Source organism: Mobula birostris, chromosome 15 (assembly GCF_030028105.1).
Source record: "Mobula birostris isolate sMobBir1 chromosome 15, sMobBir1.hap1, whole genome shotgun sequence".
NCBI classification, from domain to species: Eukaryota; Metazoa; Chordata; class Chondrichthyes; order Myliobatiformes; family Myliobatidae; genus Mobula; species Mobula birostris.
The window spans coordinates 51,600,821-51,619,463 of record NC_092384.1 but is presented as its reverse complement, the minus strand read 5'-3'; the positions used below and the strand labels follow the sequence as shown (position 1 = coordinate 51,619,463).

At 43.3% G+C, this 18,643-nt stretch overlaps 1 protein-coding gene across 5 annotated transcripts in view; it reads left to right on the top strand.

Moving 5' to 3' along the window:
- The window catches only part of piezo1 (piezo type mechanosensitive ion channel component 1 (Er blood group)), a 311,742-nt gene that overhangs the window by 192,879 nt on the left and 100,220 nt on the right, over positions 1–18,643 (top strand). For all 5 annotated transcript variants that reach the window (XM_072279777.1, XM_072279778.1, XM_072279776.1 and 2 more), the window contains 4 exons: positions 6,216–6,384; positions 9,252–9,344; positions 10,482–10,563; positions 12,839–12,945. In XM_072279777.1, coding sequence (XP_072135878.1) covers positions 6,216–6,384; positions 9,252–9,344; positions 10,482–10,563; positions 12,839–12,945 — 451 coding nt within the window. The remainder of the gene's footprint in view (positions 1–6,215; positions 6,385–9,251; positions 9,345–10,481; positions 10,564–12,838; positions 12,946–18,643) is intronic.

Here is an 18,643-nt window from a genome sequence, read left to right as displayed (position 1 = left end):
ATTGCAAACACTAAATAAAATCATCAGTAAGGTATGTCTTACCAGTGAAGTAGATTTGTTTACACACAAAGTAAACTCCTGAAGACCAACTCTGGACACTTTACTCCAGAATTTACACTTGCAGCACTGATTACTTCAGTGCTCTGCGATTGAAAATGTCCACACCATTTAGATTACAGCCATTGAAAGGCAGGGAGATACAGTAAAGTTGAAGCAAAAAGAAAGGGAGAAAGTCTAGAAGCAAAGGAGATCGGTAACAGGAATCCTGAGTGAAAAAGTAGTCATACTTGCATGACTAATGTAATTTCCACATCAGTTGCAGATTAAGTTGTGTAATCTGCAGAAGAGGAAATGACAGAAAAATGATTGTTATTGTGTTTCAGTCTGTGTTAATACATTTGAGTTGTATAGGACTGAAATAAGCAGTCACATAACATACCATCCAATTTCTGGGCCAAAGTCAGTGACTGTTTTCCAAGAGTTCTGTTGCAAGAGTATTTACTGTTGAAGTAGTTCATGTTATTTAGGGATCGGCTATTGTTGTGGTGCTTTCTCAGATAAAGGTGGACTAGCAAAGGTTGGGACTGAAATAAGGTAATGTGAGTGCTTACCTTTTGTCCTTCTGGGTTTCCTCCCCGTTCCCTTCATTGGCCCGACAATAGTACTGACCCAGATTGCTCCACTCCATCCACCAGTCTTCCCTTACCTTGACCCTCTGCTTGGTCCACACCCTGATTTCCCCTTCCCTTCTGCCAAACCCACACTTCCTCACCAATTAAGCACAGCCATGAAAATGTGGAACACCAGTTCTAAAGTCTGCAGCAATGGGCTCCTGACTAAAGCGACCATTATACCATTCGACATCCATTTTGCTCATTCTTTAGGGTGCACTGAAATTTCTTGATCATTGTTTATAATCCCCTCAATGATCCTCTAAAATGGAAATACTTTCCTCAGCATTAATGCATTTTCCTCACAATTGCACAATTGAGAAACCTTTTGAATGTTTTTGGAATAAATCTGTTTCAACCTTTTTCCATGTTCGTCGCAGGTGTGACTTGCTGTCTTCAGTTTTATTGCATAATTGGTACTTGAGCATTAAAGCCGATCCAGTCACATGCTTCAGTGAACCTTCATCGTGTAACTTGATTGATTACTCATAGTTTACAGAAGTTTATTTTTATTTTTACTTTATTTATTTAGAGATTCAGTGTGGAAACAGGCCCTTCCAGCCCAATGAGCCGCACAGCCCAGCAACCCACCTATTTGACCCTAGCCTAATCACAGGACAATTTACAATGACCAGTTAACCTACTAATGACATACAACAACCAGTTAACCGACTAGCCAGTAAGTCTTCGGAATGTGTGGGGAGAAACTGGACCACACAGAGAAAACCACATAATCAAAGGGAGAACCCACAAACTCATGAAAGATGGTGTTGGAAATGAACTCCCCCTGACACCCCAAGCTGTAGCAGCATTGCGCTAACTGCTACACTGCCGTGGCGCCCTAAGGATGTCTGAACTGACTGGCTGGAAACCGGGATCGGGCACAGTAACCCTATATTTATATTCTGGAGAATATTTTGAGTAGTTGATGTTGTATTTGCTATAAACAAAGTTCTCTATAGGTTGAAGAGGACAAAATGTAATGATCTAACTTTAATGCCGCAATGTACTTTTGTCAATAGTGCCATCTTGTGACTCAGATTGAAAATAATCATGCAGAAATATCTGTGGAAATATTTGGATTCAATGTAAATAAGATCTTTTTCCTAATCATTTGAGAAAATTAGTGCAGAAGAAATAGTAACATTTAACATTCCAAAATCCTAAGTGGGATTTTGCAGGCTTTATAATATATCCTGTGATTGAAATTATGTCTGAATGTTGTTTCTTTATGCCCATTAATGTCTTTTTATAAAAAGGGCAGGATTTATGGACTGGGATATTCTATTTTAGCTCTTTTTTTTTCTGAGCTGGCTGCTTTTCACGGATCCTGCTTCTTGTGTTATTCATGCGCAGTTAAAGAGTGAGGCTGGGGCTTTGCTGGTAAATGCTGGTGGTTCTGAAAGAACTGCTGGTATTTGCTTTTTAAATGGAAGCAGGTTTGGGATTTCCACAAATGTGTAGTCAAAGACGGAAAGTTGGCAATGGTTGGCAACGAATGTTTTGGAACACTGCACCATAATTCCCTGCGGTATGATAAAGACTCCCAGTATTTACACTGGGCAACTGACCCTCTGATCTTGTGCCAGGTTATATGGTACAGGATCTGGGATCACACTGATTTCAATGCAGATTGCCGGGCCATGAGGAGGAAAAGAAATGAGTAGGGAAAGTCCATTCTCTACAGTTTTGAAATTGCCTACTGTTTGAGCTGATTTAAGCTTTTTAGCTGTAATTTATGAAGAAAATTATTTCGACACTCTTGTGTTGACAGCATGGCTGAGGTTGGGTCAGAATATTCAGGGGCATTTTAGAGGTATCGCATCGTCAGTGAATTCTCGGACTCCCTGCTGCTGTTCATGTAATATTGCTGGAGCCCAAGTGGCTTTGGTCCTGCATAACAGGCCATTAGGGTCAGGAAAGAAAGAGTCCTCAGTGACTACAGGGGACCGGTCTGTGCAGTGAGATCTGCCCCAGAGTGCTGAATCAAGGCAAAATACTGCAGCTGCTGAAAACCTGAAATAAACAGAAAACATGGAAATACTCGGTAAGTCGGGTAGTATCTATGGAGAGTGAAATAGAATTATTATTTCAACCTGTTGACCTTTCATCCTCCTTTGAAAGTTTATCGTGTTGAAATCTTAATTCTGCTTCTGCACAAGGTTTTCACTGTAAGCTAAAGGAATGGTGTAACCGGCTGTCAGGAAAATATCTCTCCCTTTGCTAAAGGATATATTTGCATTTTCCTTCAAGTTCAAGTTTATTGTCACAGGCAAATATATGCAGGGTATAAATGCATTGAAAATGAGCTAGTTGTAGCCGCAGCACAGTACAAAAAAAAAGCAAACTTAAATTAACATAATTTACAAGTCCTCTTCTTCTTGTAGTCAAACAAAGTCAAAGTTAAAGTAAATCTTTTTATCCAATTATGTATATTTACCAAATACTACCTCAGATTCATTTTCTTTTTTTTTTGGCATGTGCCTGGCCTGCATGCATGCGTGTCCGTGCGTGCCTCCGTGATGGTGTCTTTTTCATGGCTTTTTTTACAAGGCACGGAGCAAGAGAGAGACCGTGTGGCATGCCACTCCTCACACAGGCATTTTCGCTGTATTTTCCCTTTATTTTATGAGGTTGAGTTGCGATCTCGACACTCAACCTGGCACGGATGGAAAGTGTACTCGGGTGCAGACCCGACTAGTTTTGAACCCGGGAACCTCCGCTCCCGGGTCCGGCGCCGATGTCGTTGCGCCACCAGTCAGCCCTCAGATTCATTTTCTTGTAGGCATTTACAGGAAAATAAATAAATACAATAAAATTTATGAAAAGCTATACATAACCAAAGACTGACAAACAATGTGCAAAAGAAAGCAAGTTGTACCAATAAAAAAGAATTAACACTGAGAGCATGAGCTACTGAGTCCGCCTGTAGATTGTGGAATCAGTTCAGAACTGTGGTGAGTGAAGTTATCCCACAGTCCAGGAAGTTGATGGTTGCAGGGTAATAACTGTTCCTAAACCTGATGATGTGGGATTTAAGTCTCCTGTACCGTCTGCCCGATGGCAGTAGTGAGAAGAGAGCAAGGCCTATAGTCCTGATCGACAAACTATGGAACCTGGCCTCTGTACCTCCCTCTGCAATTAGATCCTCGACTTCCTAACTGGAAGACCCCAATCTGTGCAGATTGGTATTAATAACTCCTCCTCGCTGACGATCAACACTGGTACACCTCGGGGATGTGTGCTTAGCCCACTGATCTACTCTGTCTATACCCTTGACTGTGTGGTTAGTCATAGCTCAAATGCCATCTGTAAATTTGCTAATGATGCACCCATGGTTGGTAGAATCTCAGATGGAGACGAGAGGGCAAACAGGAGTGAGATACACCAGCTAATTGAGTGGTGTCACAGCAACAAATTTGCACTGAACGTCAGTAAGACCAAAGAGCTGATTGTGGACTTCAGGAAGGGTAGGATGAGAGAATGTGAACCAATCCTCATAGAGGGATCAGAAGTGGAGAGAGTGAGCAATTTCAAGTTCCTGGGTGTCAATACCTCTGAGGATCTAACCTGGTCCCAACATTTCAATGCAACTATAGAGAAGGCAAGGCAGCAGCTATATTTCATTAGGAGTTTGAGGAGATTTGGTAGGTTACTGAAAACGCTCAAAAAGCTCTGCAGATGCACAGTGGAGAGCATCCTGACAGGCTGCATCACTGTCTGGTAAGGGGGGGCGTGGTACGTACTATGCAGGATCGAAGGAAGGTATAGAAAGTTGTGAAATTAGTCAGCTCCATCTTGGGTAGTATCTGTATCTCCCTCTGTAGCATCCAAAACACCTTCAAGGAGCAGTGTCTCAGAAAGGTGGTGTCCATTATTAAGGACCTCCATCACCCAGGATATGCCCTTTTCTCACTGTTACCATCAGGCAGGAGACACAGAAGCCTGAAGGTACGCACTCCGCGATTCAGGAACAGCTTCGTCCCCTCTGCCATCCGATTCCTAAATGGACATTGAACCCATGGACATCACCTCACTTGTATCTGTTTTGCACTATTTGTAATTTAACTATACGTTCTTAATATACATAATTAACTTAGCAGCAGCAGTACAAGGGTCTTTGATGAAGGATGGTATTTTCTTGTGGAGATGCTCCTTGTAAGTGAGCTCAGTGGTAGGGAGGGCATTTCCTGGGCTGTATCTTCCACTTTCTGAAAACTTTTCCATTCCCGGACATTGGTGTTTCCATACCAGGCCATGACGTAATCTGTTAGGATGCTCACTGCTGTGCATCTGTAAAAGTTTGGTGAAGTTGTCGTGACATGCCAAATCTACACAAACTTCTTATAAAGTAGAGGTGTTGAAAACTAAAAATGGTGGGAAAGATTTCCTGTGAAAATGTTGCAGTTCATACAATATAACAAGTCCTTCTAGAACCACCTCCAATTTACAAAGTGCTTTAACTTAAGGACACCCCCACTGCTATTAAGCTGTATCATACACTTGGTTGATCGTTATTCAGTAATCATGAGCTCAGGCTTGATGGAGAACTGTATTTCAGCTTGCAAGTTTGATCTCAAACCATCTTCAATCCAGGAAGCACACCAATAGATATGATCTCAGGATACAACCCACTGAAATCAGCATTAAACGAGAAGTAGATAGGTAAGCAGTAGAAATAGCACAGAGTTAGAACACATATAAGCTAGCTATTACATATGGTAGGCACACATTTAAGAGAAATGAGTGACTTTGGACCTGTGGTCCCCAACGTTTTCTACCACTGGACATTACTAACCTCAAGCCTGTGGTAGACGAATTGATGTTTGTTGGTATACCACAGTTAAGAAGTTCTTCCTGATTATTTTGCAACTTTCATGAGCAAAGGACAATCAAAATCACTTTAAACCAGCTCTGCTTTTCTCACTACTTGATCTTTGCTTAAACAAACTCTCTTCTAAGTCAATCTAAACCCTCCCCAGTAGCTGGAATGCTACTTTTGTGGGCACGAATGTTGCATTCGAGCTCGAGCAAGAGTGCAGAGACCAGCCCTGCAGGAAATTCAACTGAACTTTATTGATCGCTCTCCTTGAACGGTATGTGAATTCCTCCCATGTGGGAGTGGCCAACTGACTGACATAGGAACTGCCCTATTAACTGCCACAACCTGCCCACAAAGAAATTAGTCCAGTGTTCTTGCAGTGCAACCCATTCCTGTGTTCAGATCACACATTCCCCAGGAATGTTTCTGGTGCTCCAAGAATCTGAAACTTTTTCTCCTGCATTTGCTTGCTGGCCACCATATTTGTCTACACTATCAAATAAACACATGGTTTGTGATTCAGTATTCCTCCCTCTATGATATTTAATAATTCTGTTACTTCTCCCACTTTTGGAACAGTAGATCCAAGGGTAGATAGTCTGTAGTATGAGAACATGCTACATTCTAATGTTAAAAATTTACTTTAGAGTTTAGTTTGATTGGATCAGTTTTTCAACATTTAAGCAGTTTTTGTATAATAACCTGAATCCGTCTATTTTTAGATTGTTCGGTCTAAAGGATATTATCCACTCAAACTGCAGCCATCCTCACAAGCTTGTCCTCAACGTGAACCACACGTGGCCTGCGTTTGCAAACCCTGCAGTCCTGCTGCTACTTTATTACACTGTAGCATCACTTCTGAAGCTGAAGAGAAAAACACCAGGCGCTACAGTAAGTGTAAATTGAGCTGTCCACTAGCATTGTGCTTTAAAATTCAAGTAGTAAGAGCTGAACATCAATATTTTTTAGTCTTTGCTAGTTTGGCATAAATTGTATAGTATTACTATCTCTTGTCATTTTTCTTCCCTTATGAATGATTGCAATTACCTCTGTAAAACGCAAAAAATCCAGAATAAAAAATATATGCCAAATTAGATTTCATCAACCTTAATAAAGAGGGCAGTGCTTGAACAACTTAAAAAGGATGGTTGTCTTTATTCACCAATTTTGTCTGCAACAAGTGATATCCTCACTTGCAGACTCCAGTCAGTTCAAATTGACAACAGCATCTTCTCCACAGTTTCCACCAGTACAGGAGCACCACAAGGCTGTGAGCTTAGCCCCCTGCTCTACTCGCTTTATACTTATAACTGTGGCCAGCTGATGGCGCAGTGGCATCAGCGCCAGACTTTGGAGTGAGGGCCCCCGAGTTCGAATCCAAGTTGGGCCACCCCCGAGCACGTTTCCCATCTGTGCCGGGTTAAGTGTCGAGCTAGCCACTCGGCCTTGTAAAGAACAAGGGTCGAGTCAGGAACGTTCATATCGTGACCCGGTAAATCCGAAAGGAGACCAATCCTGACACTACACGCCAGACAAGAATGGCTGACTGTCTGGTGCGACACGCTAGGCAGGGGCTTATAAATGTGAGGCTAAGCACAGTTCTAGTGCCATATTTAAGTTTGCTGACAACACTACTGTCGTAGGCCAAATCAAAAGTGGTGATGAATCAGCATATAGGAGGAGACTGAAAATCTTGGTGAGTGGTGCCAGGACAACAACGTCTCACTCAATGTCGGCAAGACCAAGGAGCTAGTTATTGACTTCAAGGAAAGAAAACCAGAGGTCCATGAGCTATTCTTCCCCGGAGGACTGGAGGTGGAGAGGGTCGGCAACTTTTAAGTTTGTCACTGTTATCATTTCAGAGGGTCTGTCCTCGGCCCAGCATATAAGTGCAATTACGAAGAAAGCATGACAGTGCTTCTACTTCCTTAGAAGTTTGCAAAGATTTGGCATGACATCTGAAACCTTGACAAACTTCTCTAGATGTCAGGTGGAGAGTATATTGGCTGGTTGCATCACGGGCTGGTATAGAAACAGCATTGCCCTTGTGTGGGAAGTCCTACAAGAAGTAGTGGGTACAGCCCAGTTCATCATGGGTAAAGCCCTACCCATCACTGAGGATGTCTATGTAGAGCGCTGTCACAGAAAAGCAGCATCCATCATCAGGGACCCCCCACCACCCAGGCCATGCTCTCCTCAGTGCTGCCATCAGGGAGAAGGTACAGGAGCCTCAGGACCCACACCACCAGGTTCAGGAACAGTTATTACCCCTCAGCCATCAGGCTCCTGGACCAGTGGAGATAACTTCACTCATCTCATCACTGAACTGTTCCCACAATCTAAGGACTCGTCATCTCATGTTCTTGATATTTATTGCTGATTTATTTATTATTATTATTTCCTTTTTGACTTTTGTATTTGCACATTGGCCGTTTGTCTTGTTGGGTGTGGTCCTTCATTGATTCTATTGTGTTTCTTGGATTTACTGAGTATGCCCGCAAGAAAACAAATCTCAGGATGTATACGGCCGCATATACATAATAACTTTACTTTTAACTTTGAACAAAGATTCCAGTGGATTCTGTATGGGATTAAAAATGGAGAATTGCTAACTAAGTACCCTCACACTCTAACTGGAGCAAAGTCCTTTAATTCTGGTGTGGTGTATCAATTATGTTTGTCTGTAAATTGTGACACAATTGTTTTGAGTGTCATATCAGGTACTTTTCACTTAAAGAAGACTTGGCTTTATATGGTGCCTTTCAGTATGTCTCATGATGCTTCACAACCCATGGAATACAAGCTGGATCATCCTCCGTCCAGCTGCACCTCATGTTCCCCTCTTGTAGTTTCTGCACTAGTATGGTTAACATCCTTGAGGTCTCGCCACTGAAGTCCTTCTGCAGTGATTCTAAATTATTAGGAAATATATTTTAAAAATTGAAAAATATAGGAGCTTTTTATTCTATTTTAAAATTTAAAGATTTCTTTATAAAGCCTGTGAACATATTTAACTGGTGTATATTCAAAATTAATGCAGTATTAGCATTTTTAAGAGGAGACGGAAGTTGATAGATAGATACTTTATTAATCCCGAAGGAAATTGCAGTGTCACAGTAGCATTATAAGTGTACAGATATAAATATTACAAATGTTTGTAGAAGAGAAGTAGAAAGAATAAAAAAAAGTTACCACAAACAGTCTAACAGTGGAGGTGGGGGTCATCACTTTGCCAGCTAGAGGTTGACTCATTATGGAGCCTAATGGTGGAGGGTAAGAATTAGCTTTGATTATCTTCCTGATGAAGGTCAACAACCCTTCTCAATGAATGGGATCAAATTCAATATAACAGCCACAAGGTGTATAAGGTTGAGGGACCAGATAGGGAATGTATTTGGCCCTTTAGTTTCGTACCACTTAGAACCACCATTTCAGTCAGTCAGATTGCTCTGTGCTTCTGAAGTCTAGTCAGTGTTGTAATGTAGAAAACACAGCAGTCAGTTTGCGTACAGCAAACATAATGAATTTGATGAAATGATGTTTTATTTTTGGTGGTTTTGAGTGAAAGCTAACTATTGGCCTGGATAATCACCTACATTTTCAGCTGGGCCTTGTGGAAAAGCAGCATTTCATTCATTCTGTGTTAATTCTCTTTTTTACTGATAGATTAGATTCTGTAATATGTTTGGAAAACAATGTGATAATTATCAATGTGCATGAGCAGCTGGTGTGAACAACCTGCTTTTGTTTAATTTCAGAAGGATATAACGCAGAAAAATGGCGAAGAAGTTGAACTAGTGGATTTGGAGCGTTGGTCAATGAAACGGAATGAAACTGAAAATGAAGCTAAAGTAAGCGATGCTCTTGCTCAACAAAACTGCCCTTAGTGGATTAGATCCCTTAACCTCCCACATTCATTGGTTAATAGCCACAACTAAATACATAAAAGAGTTAAAACTGAACATTATGCAGTTTGTTTCTCTGACCAATTCCTCAGCTGTTCGTTTCTTAACTGCTTATCATAAATATGGTAATCATTACACAGCTAATCCCCGATACTGCATATCTGTGCATACAAATTAGAATTAAGATGGAATGTTTGAACTATTGCCCATAAAATATCTAGCAGATGCTAATATGATAGTTTTTAGCCTATGTAAAAAAACTGAGTAATAAGACTGAGGTTTGAAAAACAAAAATAGTAATGTTTAAAGTTGAAGGCCTGTTGTTAGCACTTTCTGTTTATGCTTTGGGTGCAACACAGTATTTAACTGGTGAGATTGGACGTGAAGGAACCTCAGTACCACCTCTGATTTGTGTATAAACAGGTGCTTTTGACTGGTCATTGACCTGACGTGTAGACTCTGTTTGAACGCACAAGGGTTTTTGCAGATGCTGAAAGCCTTGAGCAACACCCACAAAATATTGGAGGAACCCAACTAGTCAGGCAGCAGCTATGGAGGGGAATTAAATAGCTGGAGTTCTGGGCCAAGAAACTTCAACAGAACTGGAAAGGAAGGGGGCAGAAGCCAGAATAAGGTGGGGGAAGGGAAGAAGCACAAGCTTACCTGTGGTAGGTGAGACCAGGTGAAGGGGGAGGTGGGTGGTTGGGGAGTGGGGATGATGTAAGAAGCTGGGAGGGATGTATATTCTCCTCCATAGATGCTGCCTGACCTGCTGATTTCTTTCAGCATTTTGCGAGTGTTGTGCAAGCTGTTTCTCTCCCATTGGAAGCTGCCCGACCTCTTGCCAGCAATTTCTAATTTAATCCCTGATATCTGGCATTTTGTTCCTTTACAATGTGGGAAGTGCTAATCTGTGCTTGGTGCCTGGTCTAACTCCCTGTCTGTGGCCGGAAACCAAACATTATGAGAAATGTAATCACTGTAACAGCTTCTGTTAAGAGGTATACACACTCGAGTATTGTGCAGTACAGAGTTACTCAGCTTCACTGATTCCTGAAGTATGTTGTTTCTGGTGATTTCTAGCTAATGTTGCAACACGGTGAAGGAGACAACTATACTGTACATGTCATCAGTGGATCACAGCAACCAAATGCAGTTGACTCCTGTAAGTTAGAATTTGATTTAAAGCATGGATGAATCTGACATAATTATTGTGGGTAATAGGCATGTTAATTAAAAAATAGCAATCGAGAGGAATAATGTGCTTATATTTTCAGCTAGACGTACATGTATTTCGGTGAACGTTGTGCTTCTTGAGTTTATAACAGGTATGTAGGGATTTGGATTCAACATGATTTAAACAGAACCAAGCGAGCTTCAAAAGACGGAATTGTGCCCTGCCCACTCGTGAATAGGATCGACAGTCGATCTCCAGCCAGCAGAGAAGCTCTGTGGGCAGCCTCTCTCCTTGATGGCAAACCCACGTTGCAAATGCAGAAACATAAACAAAGCTGAAGTGTATGAAAACATCTTCAACCAGAAACGCAAAGTAAATCAACTTGTGCCTCCTTTTTGAGACCCCCGTCATCACAGACTTGCACCAAAACTCACAGAAACAGTCAAGAGAATTAGATTCTTAAAGTGCACTGAAGGCAGGTAACATCCTGGATGTAACCCGCAAACCCTTGTCTTTGAACATGTCACGTTTCCTTCTCATGTTGCTTTAATGTAGCTGCAATACGGACATTTACCAAGGCCACCAGCCCAAAAGTGGGAAATTACCCAGGCATGTCCATACAAATTAAGATTTGCTTACAGTTTAAATCCCAGATCAGGGTTTTGGGATGTAATGTCAGACCTGTTCTTTTAACACAGAGTTATTTACTAGTTCGGATGGTAGGATATTACCTAGAATTACACTGCTTAACAGGGTCCCAGAGTTCTCCGTGGGTTACCACTAAAGTAAGGCTGAGAGCCCTGACCATCTGTAGTATAGACGCATTGTGGGTGATGGAATGAACTATTTTATAAGATGAATATTTATAGATAAATCTGAAAAATTTTAAACAATTTCAAGGTGCCTGCAAGAAATCAACCCCGAGATAGTATATGGTGATGTATGGTGCAGTTCGATAATAAACTTACCTTGACCTGGAAAGTAGATTTTATTGGGGCATGAATGATCTTTCCAATGATACTTTACCGGCACTTAAATACTCTGGAATATCGAGAAATAGCCAAGTGGTACCAAATGGATTTCAGCTGAACTTACTCATTTGCACATAGTGCAATGATTTGTACTTGTACTGTCAGCGGTTTATTTATTTAAGATCATTAGCATTGACTGTATGTTGTTTAGTTGGTGCACTCCTTGTATGTGACCGGTTCACTGGAATGGTAAGTGGTTGCTGGAAAACAGTTTCTAAGTGGAGTGCAGCCTTGTCTCCCTGGCCTTTGGTCATATTACAGCAAACCCGTTATTCATGAACAAAGCAGTGTGGCCAATACAGCTGAGCCCCACAGCTCCAGTGACCTGTGTTCACTTCTGACCGCTGCTAAATCTGTGTCTTCCTGTGACTGAATGTCCTTCCTCGACACATGCAGGTTGGACAATATACGCTATTCCATGTGTTTAAGTAAGTGGTCGAATCTGAGGTGAGTTGGTGGGAATATGGGGGAATAAAATCTAGTTATTTATCTACTTGTTCATTTATTTATTTACAGATACAGTGCGGAATAGGCCCTTCTGGCTTTTGGGGAGCCACGCTGCCCAGCAACCCCTGATTACCCTAATTTAACCCTAACCTAGTCACAGGATAATTTACAATGACCAATTAACCTACCCAGTAGGTCTTGGATGAAGTTGAAGGATTAATATAATTGCTTGATGGTTGGCAAGGATTTGATGGCCAAGGACCTCTCTCCATTCTCGTACACTGTGTTCATGGGGGCAGCACAATAGTGTAGTGGTTAGCACACTGCTTTACGGTTCCAGTGACCCGGGTTCAATTCCGCCACTGCCTGAAGGAGTTTGTATGTTCTTCCTGTGACGGCGTGGGTTTCCTCTGCATGCTTTGGTTTCCTCCCACAGTCCAGTTGACATACCAATACCAGTTGGCAGATTAATTGCTCATTGTAAATTGTCCCGTGATTAGGCTGGCATTAAATCAGTGTTTGCTAAGCGGTGTAGATCAAGGGGCTGAAAGGGCTTACTCCGCGTTGTATCTCGATCAATTAAAAAAAATAAAATAAACTGATACATTTTGATAAAATGTGAAAGCGTAGGACTGAGTCTATTAAAAGTGTTAATGATTAACATCATACTTTTTGGAAATGTTGCTAGTCACTGGCTCATTCTATGTCGAGCAGAAATATTCTTTGTTGCTTATGGATGGTAGTTAAGTAAAGATTTACCTGTTCTTTTTGTTTGTTCTCTGCAGTAGACCACACTACCACACTTGCACCTAGAAGCTCTCTTTCACCACTCCATGGCCTTGGGCACGTGATCATGCAGCAAAGCTATATCTGCACACTCATCATTATGATGGTGAGGACTGTTTGGTGTTTTCTGATATTTTGATTGCAATTTGCTTATTTAATAGGATGCTAATGATGCTTATAATATTGAAAAGTAACTAATCTACTGCTGACTGATTCCACTCCCCTCGTCATTCACCTCCACCCTGTCAACTGCTCTCCCATTTCCTCAGCCTGATTTCCTTCTGGTCTGGTGTGTCACTAACCTCTGCAGGTTAATCCCCAGGCCATAACGTATTTCATTCAGTTTTATAAGCTGTCTATTTCTTGCCAAGTATACTTTAACCAATGAAGAAGAGCTTTGTTTAAAGATGTTCAATCAGATGTAAAGAAAGTTACTGTATTTAGAGACGTATTGCTACAGTAAAACTTTCATATCCTCGGTTCTGAAATCCCAATGGATCGGGATCAGTCTCACTCAGAAATATTTGCTCCCTTCCTACTAATTGGGCCTCCTGCTCTCAGGCTCCCTTCCCACTCACCCATGCTGTGTTTCCAGATAATTTTTCCTGATCACTACTCTCTCTTTCAACTCACAAAACCCTAGTTCCCACATTACTTTTTAATTTGCTGGTTCACTGAATATAAAGTCTCAAACATTTCATTTGTTTAAATCACTACCCATAAAAGAAATGACAAAACTACCATGGCAGTCACCAATATTTTGAACACAAGGAGCACATTGTCCGTCTGTTTACTATACAAGAATTATTGTTTGGTTTTGTTCTGATTTTCTAACTTCAGAGATTGATTCCATGACCTCTACAAAAAAGAGGCAGTGGACTTCGAGTGAAAAGTGTCTGTGGAGTGTCTTGTGGTAGCAGTCTGAGCCCCTCAGGGTCTGACCGTGGTTCCAGCTGTGTGCGTGAAGTCCTGGTGACCCATGAGGTGCCTATCGGACAGAATAGCTTCTGTTTTCAGTCCGAAGCTTTGGCACAAGCTGGAGGTAGTCTCCATGTATTGTTGTGTGCATGTGGTACCGTTGGGCTGCCCATTTCCTTTGGTAACTCCACAAGCTTTTTGCTGGGTTTTGTCAGCCTGCTGTCTTCCCCTGTCAGGCTGGTTTGCACTCCACTCCCCTCGCACCCCCCACACTTGTGGTGGTTGTAATGTGAGCATCATTAAAAGTAGGTTAATACTAATTAGGAATGGGGGAGGGGGATCTACTTCCGTTCTCTTTTACTTCTGGTCTGCTCTGTATATGGTGTGCCTGCTATGCCATACGGGTTGTGAAAGCCTCTGTATATACATAACGGTTTTGGAGTTTGAGATAGTTGTTTCTTTATCATGAAGTTGTCGAGTGTGCCTTTTTCAAAGTAGAAGTTACTACATATTTTTGGCGACAAAGTGAACTGGTTTTGTGAACGTATCGGCATGTTTTTCAAACGGGAGCATCGCGTTTCAGATGGCGACGTTTGGAAATATCGGTGAATTTCTGGAAGGAAATGAGGACTGGCCGGAGTATGAGGAAAGGTTGGGACACTTTTTCTGTGCTAACGGAATTACTAAGGAGGCTAAGAAGCACTTTATTCTCCTGAGTGTGTGTGGGGCAAAGACTTACAAGCTAATAAGAAATTTAGCCACACCGCGGAAACCGGGGGATATTCCATATGACGAACTGGTCAAGCTCATGGGGAACCACTACAATCTGAAATCTTCTGTGATCATCCAACGGTGTAAGTTTCACAGCTGTTTCAGGAAGCCAGGTCAGTCTGTGGCCAATTTTGTGGCCGAGCTTCGGCAGCTGTTGGAGCACTGTGATTTTGGAGCGGTGTTGGATGACATGCTCCGTGATCGATTGGTATGCGGCATTAATAATGACGACATACAACGCCGCCTCTTAGGGGAAACCCCACCATTGACTTTCAAGAAAGCCTTAGAGGTTGCCCAAGGCATGGAGATGGCTGCTAATAATGTCAAGGATATCCAGAAAGGACATGGGGGGGGGGGGGGGGGTTCGCAGTCAGCGGCAGTGCACCAAGTCAGGAGGGAGACTGGTAAACAGGCAAAGCGGGTGGAATGTTTCCGGTGTGGAGGGACGCACTATACAAATGATTGCAAATACAAAGACACTGTCTGCCATGCTTGTAGCAAAAAGGGATATTTAGCTAAAAGATGCAGAAGTTCAAAGGGTGAGATTAGGCCTGGGCAGGGGAAAGCTCAACAGGCTCAGGCAGCCACACACCATCTAGAAGAAGCAGATGGAGAGGCAGCGTGTGTCTACAACATGTTTGCAGTGGAAACAGATGAGGAACCACCTGAACCATATTATGCCACAGTCACTGTCAGGAGAAAGGACATTAAGTTTGAGATTGATTCAGGGGCTACTGCATCGGTCATTAGTGAAGAGACCTACAGGAGGACATGGGGGTCCAACCTGCCTCCCATTAGACCGTCAAAGCTCAAACTTAGGACCTATACGCGGCAGCCCATACCTCATTTAGGGGTGTTATATGTGGACATTTCAGCCGGGGGTCAGAAGGCTGAAACCAGGCTCGTGATAGCTAAGGGCAGGGGGCCCAGTCTTTTGGGTCGCGAATGGCTTCGCAAAATCCGGCTAAACTGGCATGAAATTAAGTATGCACACACGACGGAGGACATTCTGCAGCAGTACAGTAACATTTTCAGGGACAAGCTGGGCACACTGAAGAGCATGACAGTGAAACTCCATGTTGACCCTGAGGCTACACAACATTTTTTTAAGCCCAGGCCGGTGCCCTATGCCATGAAAGGCAAAGTCGAGGAGGAGCTGGAACGTCTACAGCAGCTGGGCATTATTGAGCCCGTCCAGTTTTCAAGGTGGGCGGCTCCCATTGTTCCAGTTTTGAAGGCAGATAAAACAGTGAGGATATGTGCGGATTATAAGCTTACGGTGAATCAGGTCTCTAGGCTGGAGGAGTACCCATTGCCATGGGTGGATGACCTGTTTGCGACCCTGTCAAGGGGGTAAGCTGTTCACAAAGCTAAACATGAGTCACGCCTACCAACAGCTGCTGCTCGACGAGGATTCAAAGCGGTATGTTACCATTAATACGCACAAGGGATTATTCAAGTACAATGGCCTGGTGTTTGGAGTGGCGTCCAGCCCTGCCATTTTCCAAAGGACAATGGACACTTTGCTGCAGGGGATTCCGCACGTAGCAGTGTACCTCGATGATATTTTGATTACGGGGGCTACGGAGGTGGAGCATCTGGCTAATGTAGAACAGGTGCTGAAGAGGCTCTCAGATGCAGGGCTGTGATTGAAATGCGGAAAATGTGTGTTCCTGGCATCAAGTGTCATCTATCTGGGACACAAAATCACAGGTGAGGGGCTTAGCCCTGTGGAGGACAAAGTGAGAGCTATTAAGGAGGCTCCCAAGCCCTAAGATCGTCACGGAACTCAGATCATTTTTGGGCATGGTGAATTATTATGGCAAATTTCTTCCTGACTTCTCAAGGGTTTTGACCGCACTGTATAAGCTGCTTCACAATGACACTAAGTGGCAGTGGGGTGAAGAGCAGGAGAAAGCTTCCAAGGAAGTGAAAGAACTCCTCCACTCAGCGAAACTGCTTGTTCACTATGACCCAGACAAGGAGATCACCCTTGCATGCGATGCCTTGCCCTATGGAGTCGGGGCAGTTCTCTCACATGTAATGGAGGACCGTTCAGAGAAGCCTATTGGTTTTGCTTCACGTACCCTGACAGCTGCTGAGAAGGGAGATTCACAGCTAGACAAAGAAGGTCTGGCCATTGTTTTTGCAGTCAAACGTTTTCATCAGTACCTTTATGGACACGTATTTACAACTTATACGGACCATAAACCACTGATGAGCCTGTTCAGTGAGACTAGATGCATTCCACTGCTAGCCTCAGCCAGGATACAGTGTTGGGCTCTTACATTGTCAGCCTACCAGTACACTATAGTGTACAGAGCGGGTGGGGACAATGCAAATGCTGATGCACTGAGTCGACTACCTTTACCTGAGACACCTGTTACTCCATATGTGCCTCCAGAGACTGTGTTTTCATTGGAGAGGCTGTCAGAGACACCTGTAAAGGCGACCCAGATCAGGCAGTGGACAGAGAGGGACTCAGTCCTGTCCCAAATCAAGACTTCTCTTTTGCAAGGTTGGCCCAGAGTCGTGGAAGGAGAGGAACTGAGGTCTTATGCCAAACGCAAGACAGAACTCAGTCGGCAGGATGGCTGAATATTCTGGGGGGTGAGGGTCATTGTGCCTCCCCCTGGCCGTTCACAGATTATGGAGGAAATTCATGAGGCTCACCCAGGAGTGTCTCGAATGAAAAGCCTTGCAAGATCCTACATTTGGTGGCCAAGGATGGATCAGGATCTAGAGAACAAGGTAAAATCATGCATGCAATGTCAGACTAATCAGAATATGCCACCACCAGCTCCTTTGCACCCATGGGAGTGGACAGGCCACCCCTGGTCTAGGCTACATTTGGACTTTGCTGGCCCTTTTATGGGGCAGATGCTTCTTGTAATGGTAGATATGAATTCTAAATGGATCAAAGCTCACATCATGAGCAACATCACAGCCCCTTCAACCATAGACAAACTCAGGCAAGTGTTTGCAGACCACGGGTTGCCTGACACTCTGGTCACTGATAATGGCCCGACGTTCACCAGTGAGCTGTTCAGCGAGTTCATGCAGCAGAATGGCATTTATCACATTCGGACGGCCCCTTTCCATCTCGCCTCCAATGGTTTGGCTGAGCAGGTTGTTCAGACAGTGAAGGAAGGCCTGAAGCGGATGACAGGGGACTCTCTTATCATGCGGCTTTCACGTTTCCTGTTTAAATACCGCCTCACGCTACAGACTACGACTGCCCGCACTCCAGCAGAGATACTGATGGGGTGTAGGCCCAAGTCAAGATTGGACCTGCTGTGCCCGGACATGAAGGCGAAAGTGGAGAGAAAGCAGGAAAAGTAGAAGGAGGGACATGATCAACCTGTGCGAGAGAGACAGTTAAAACCGGATGACAATGTCTATGTGAGAAACAATCAGCAATGGCTGCCTGGGGTTATTCTTAAGCAGAGTGGTCCTGTCTCCTATGTTGTTAAGCTGACTGATGGGCATGTTTTCCGCAGACATCAGGACCATGTGCGCCTGCGTCATGATACCGGCTCAGAGGCAGACAGTTCCATGGAGTTTCCATTTCTGAGTCAGACTATGGGGGAAGCATGTCCGCCAGTGACTTTACCAGAGGGCGAGATGCTGGCAGAGGGGTTGGGGTCCCCTGAGGAAGATGGACATTCTCATGCAGACACACAGACCCCTCTCATGCCCCCAACACCAGACCCACCTAAAACACCATCACCAGCGGTGCCTGCTGGGTCACCGGGGGTAGTGCGCAGATCACAGCGCACTCGTAAACCTCCTGACAGACTGAATCTTTGACGGGACAGTTCTTTTTTGTTGTTGTTAGATTGAATGTTGAATCTGTCATGTTTTCCAGATGTTTTGTATTGATAAACTGTTGCTGAGATACTAGTATAAGTTTTCAGGGGTACGCAAGTTAATAACACCACAGTTTTTATTTCCTAGTTTTTACATTTGGGGAATGTTGGATTTTAAAGGGGGTGGAGTGTTGTAATGTGAGCATTATTAAAAGTAAGTTAATATTAATTAGGATAATGGGGGGTTTTACTTCCATTCTTTTTACTTCTGGTGGGCTTTGTATTTAGGGTCCCTGCCATGCCGTA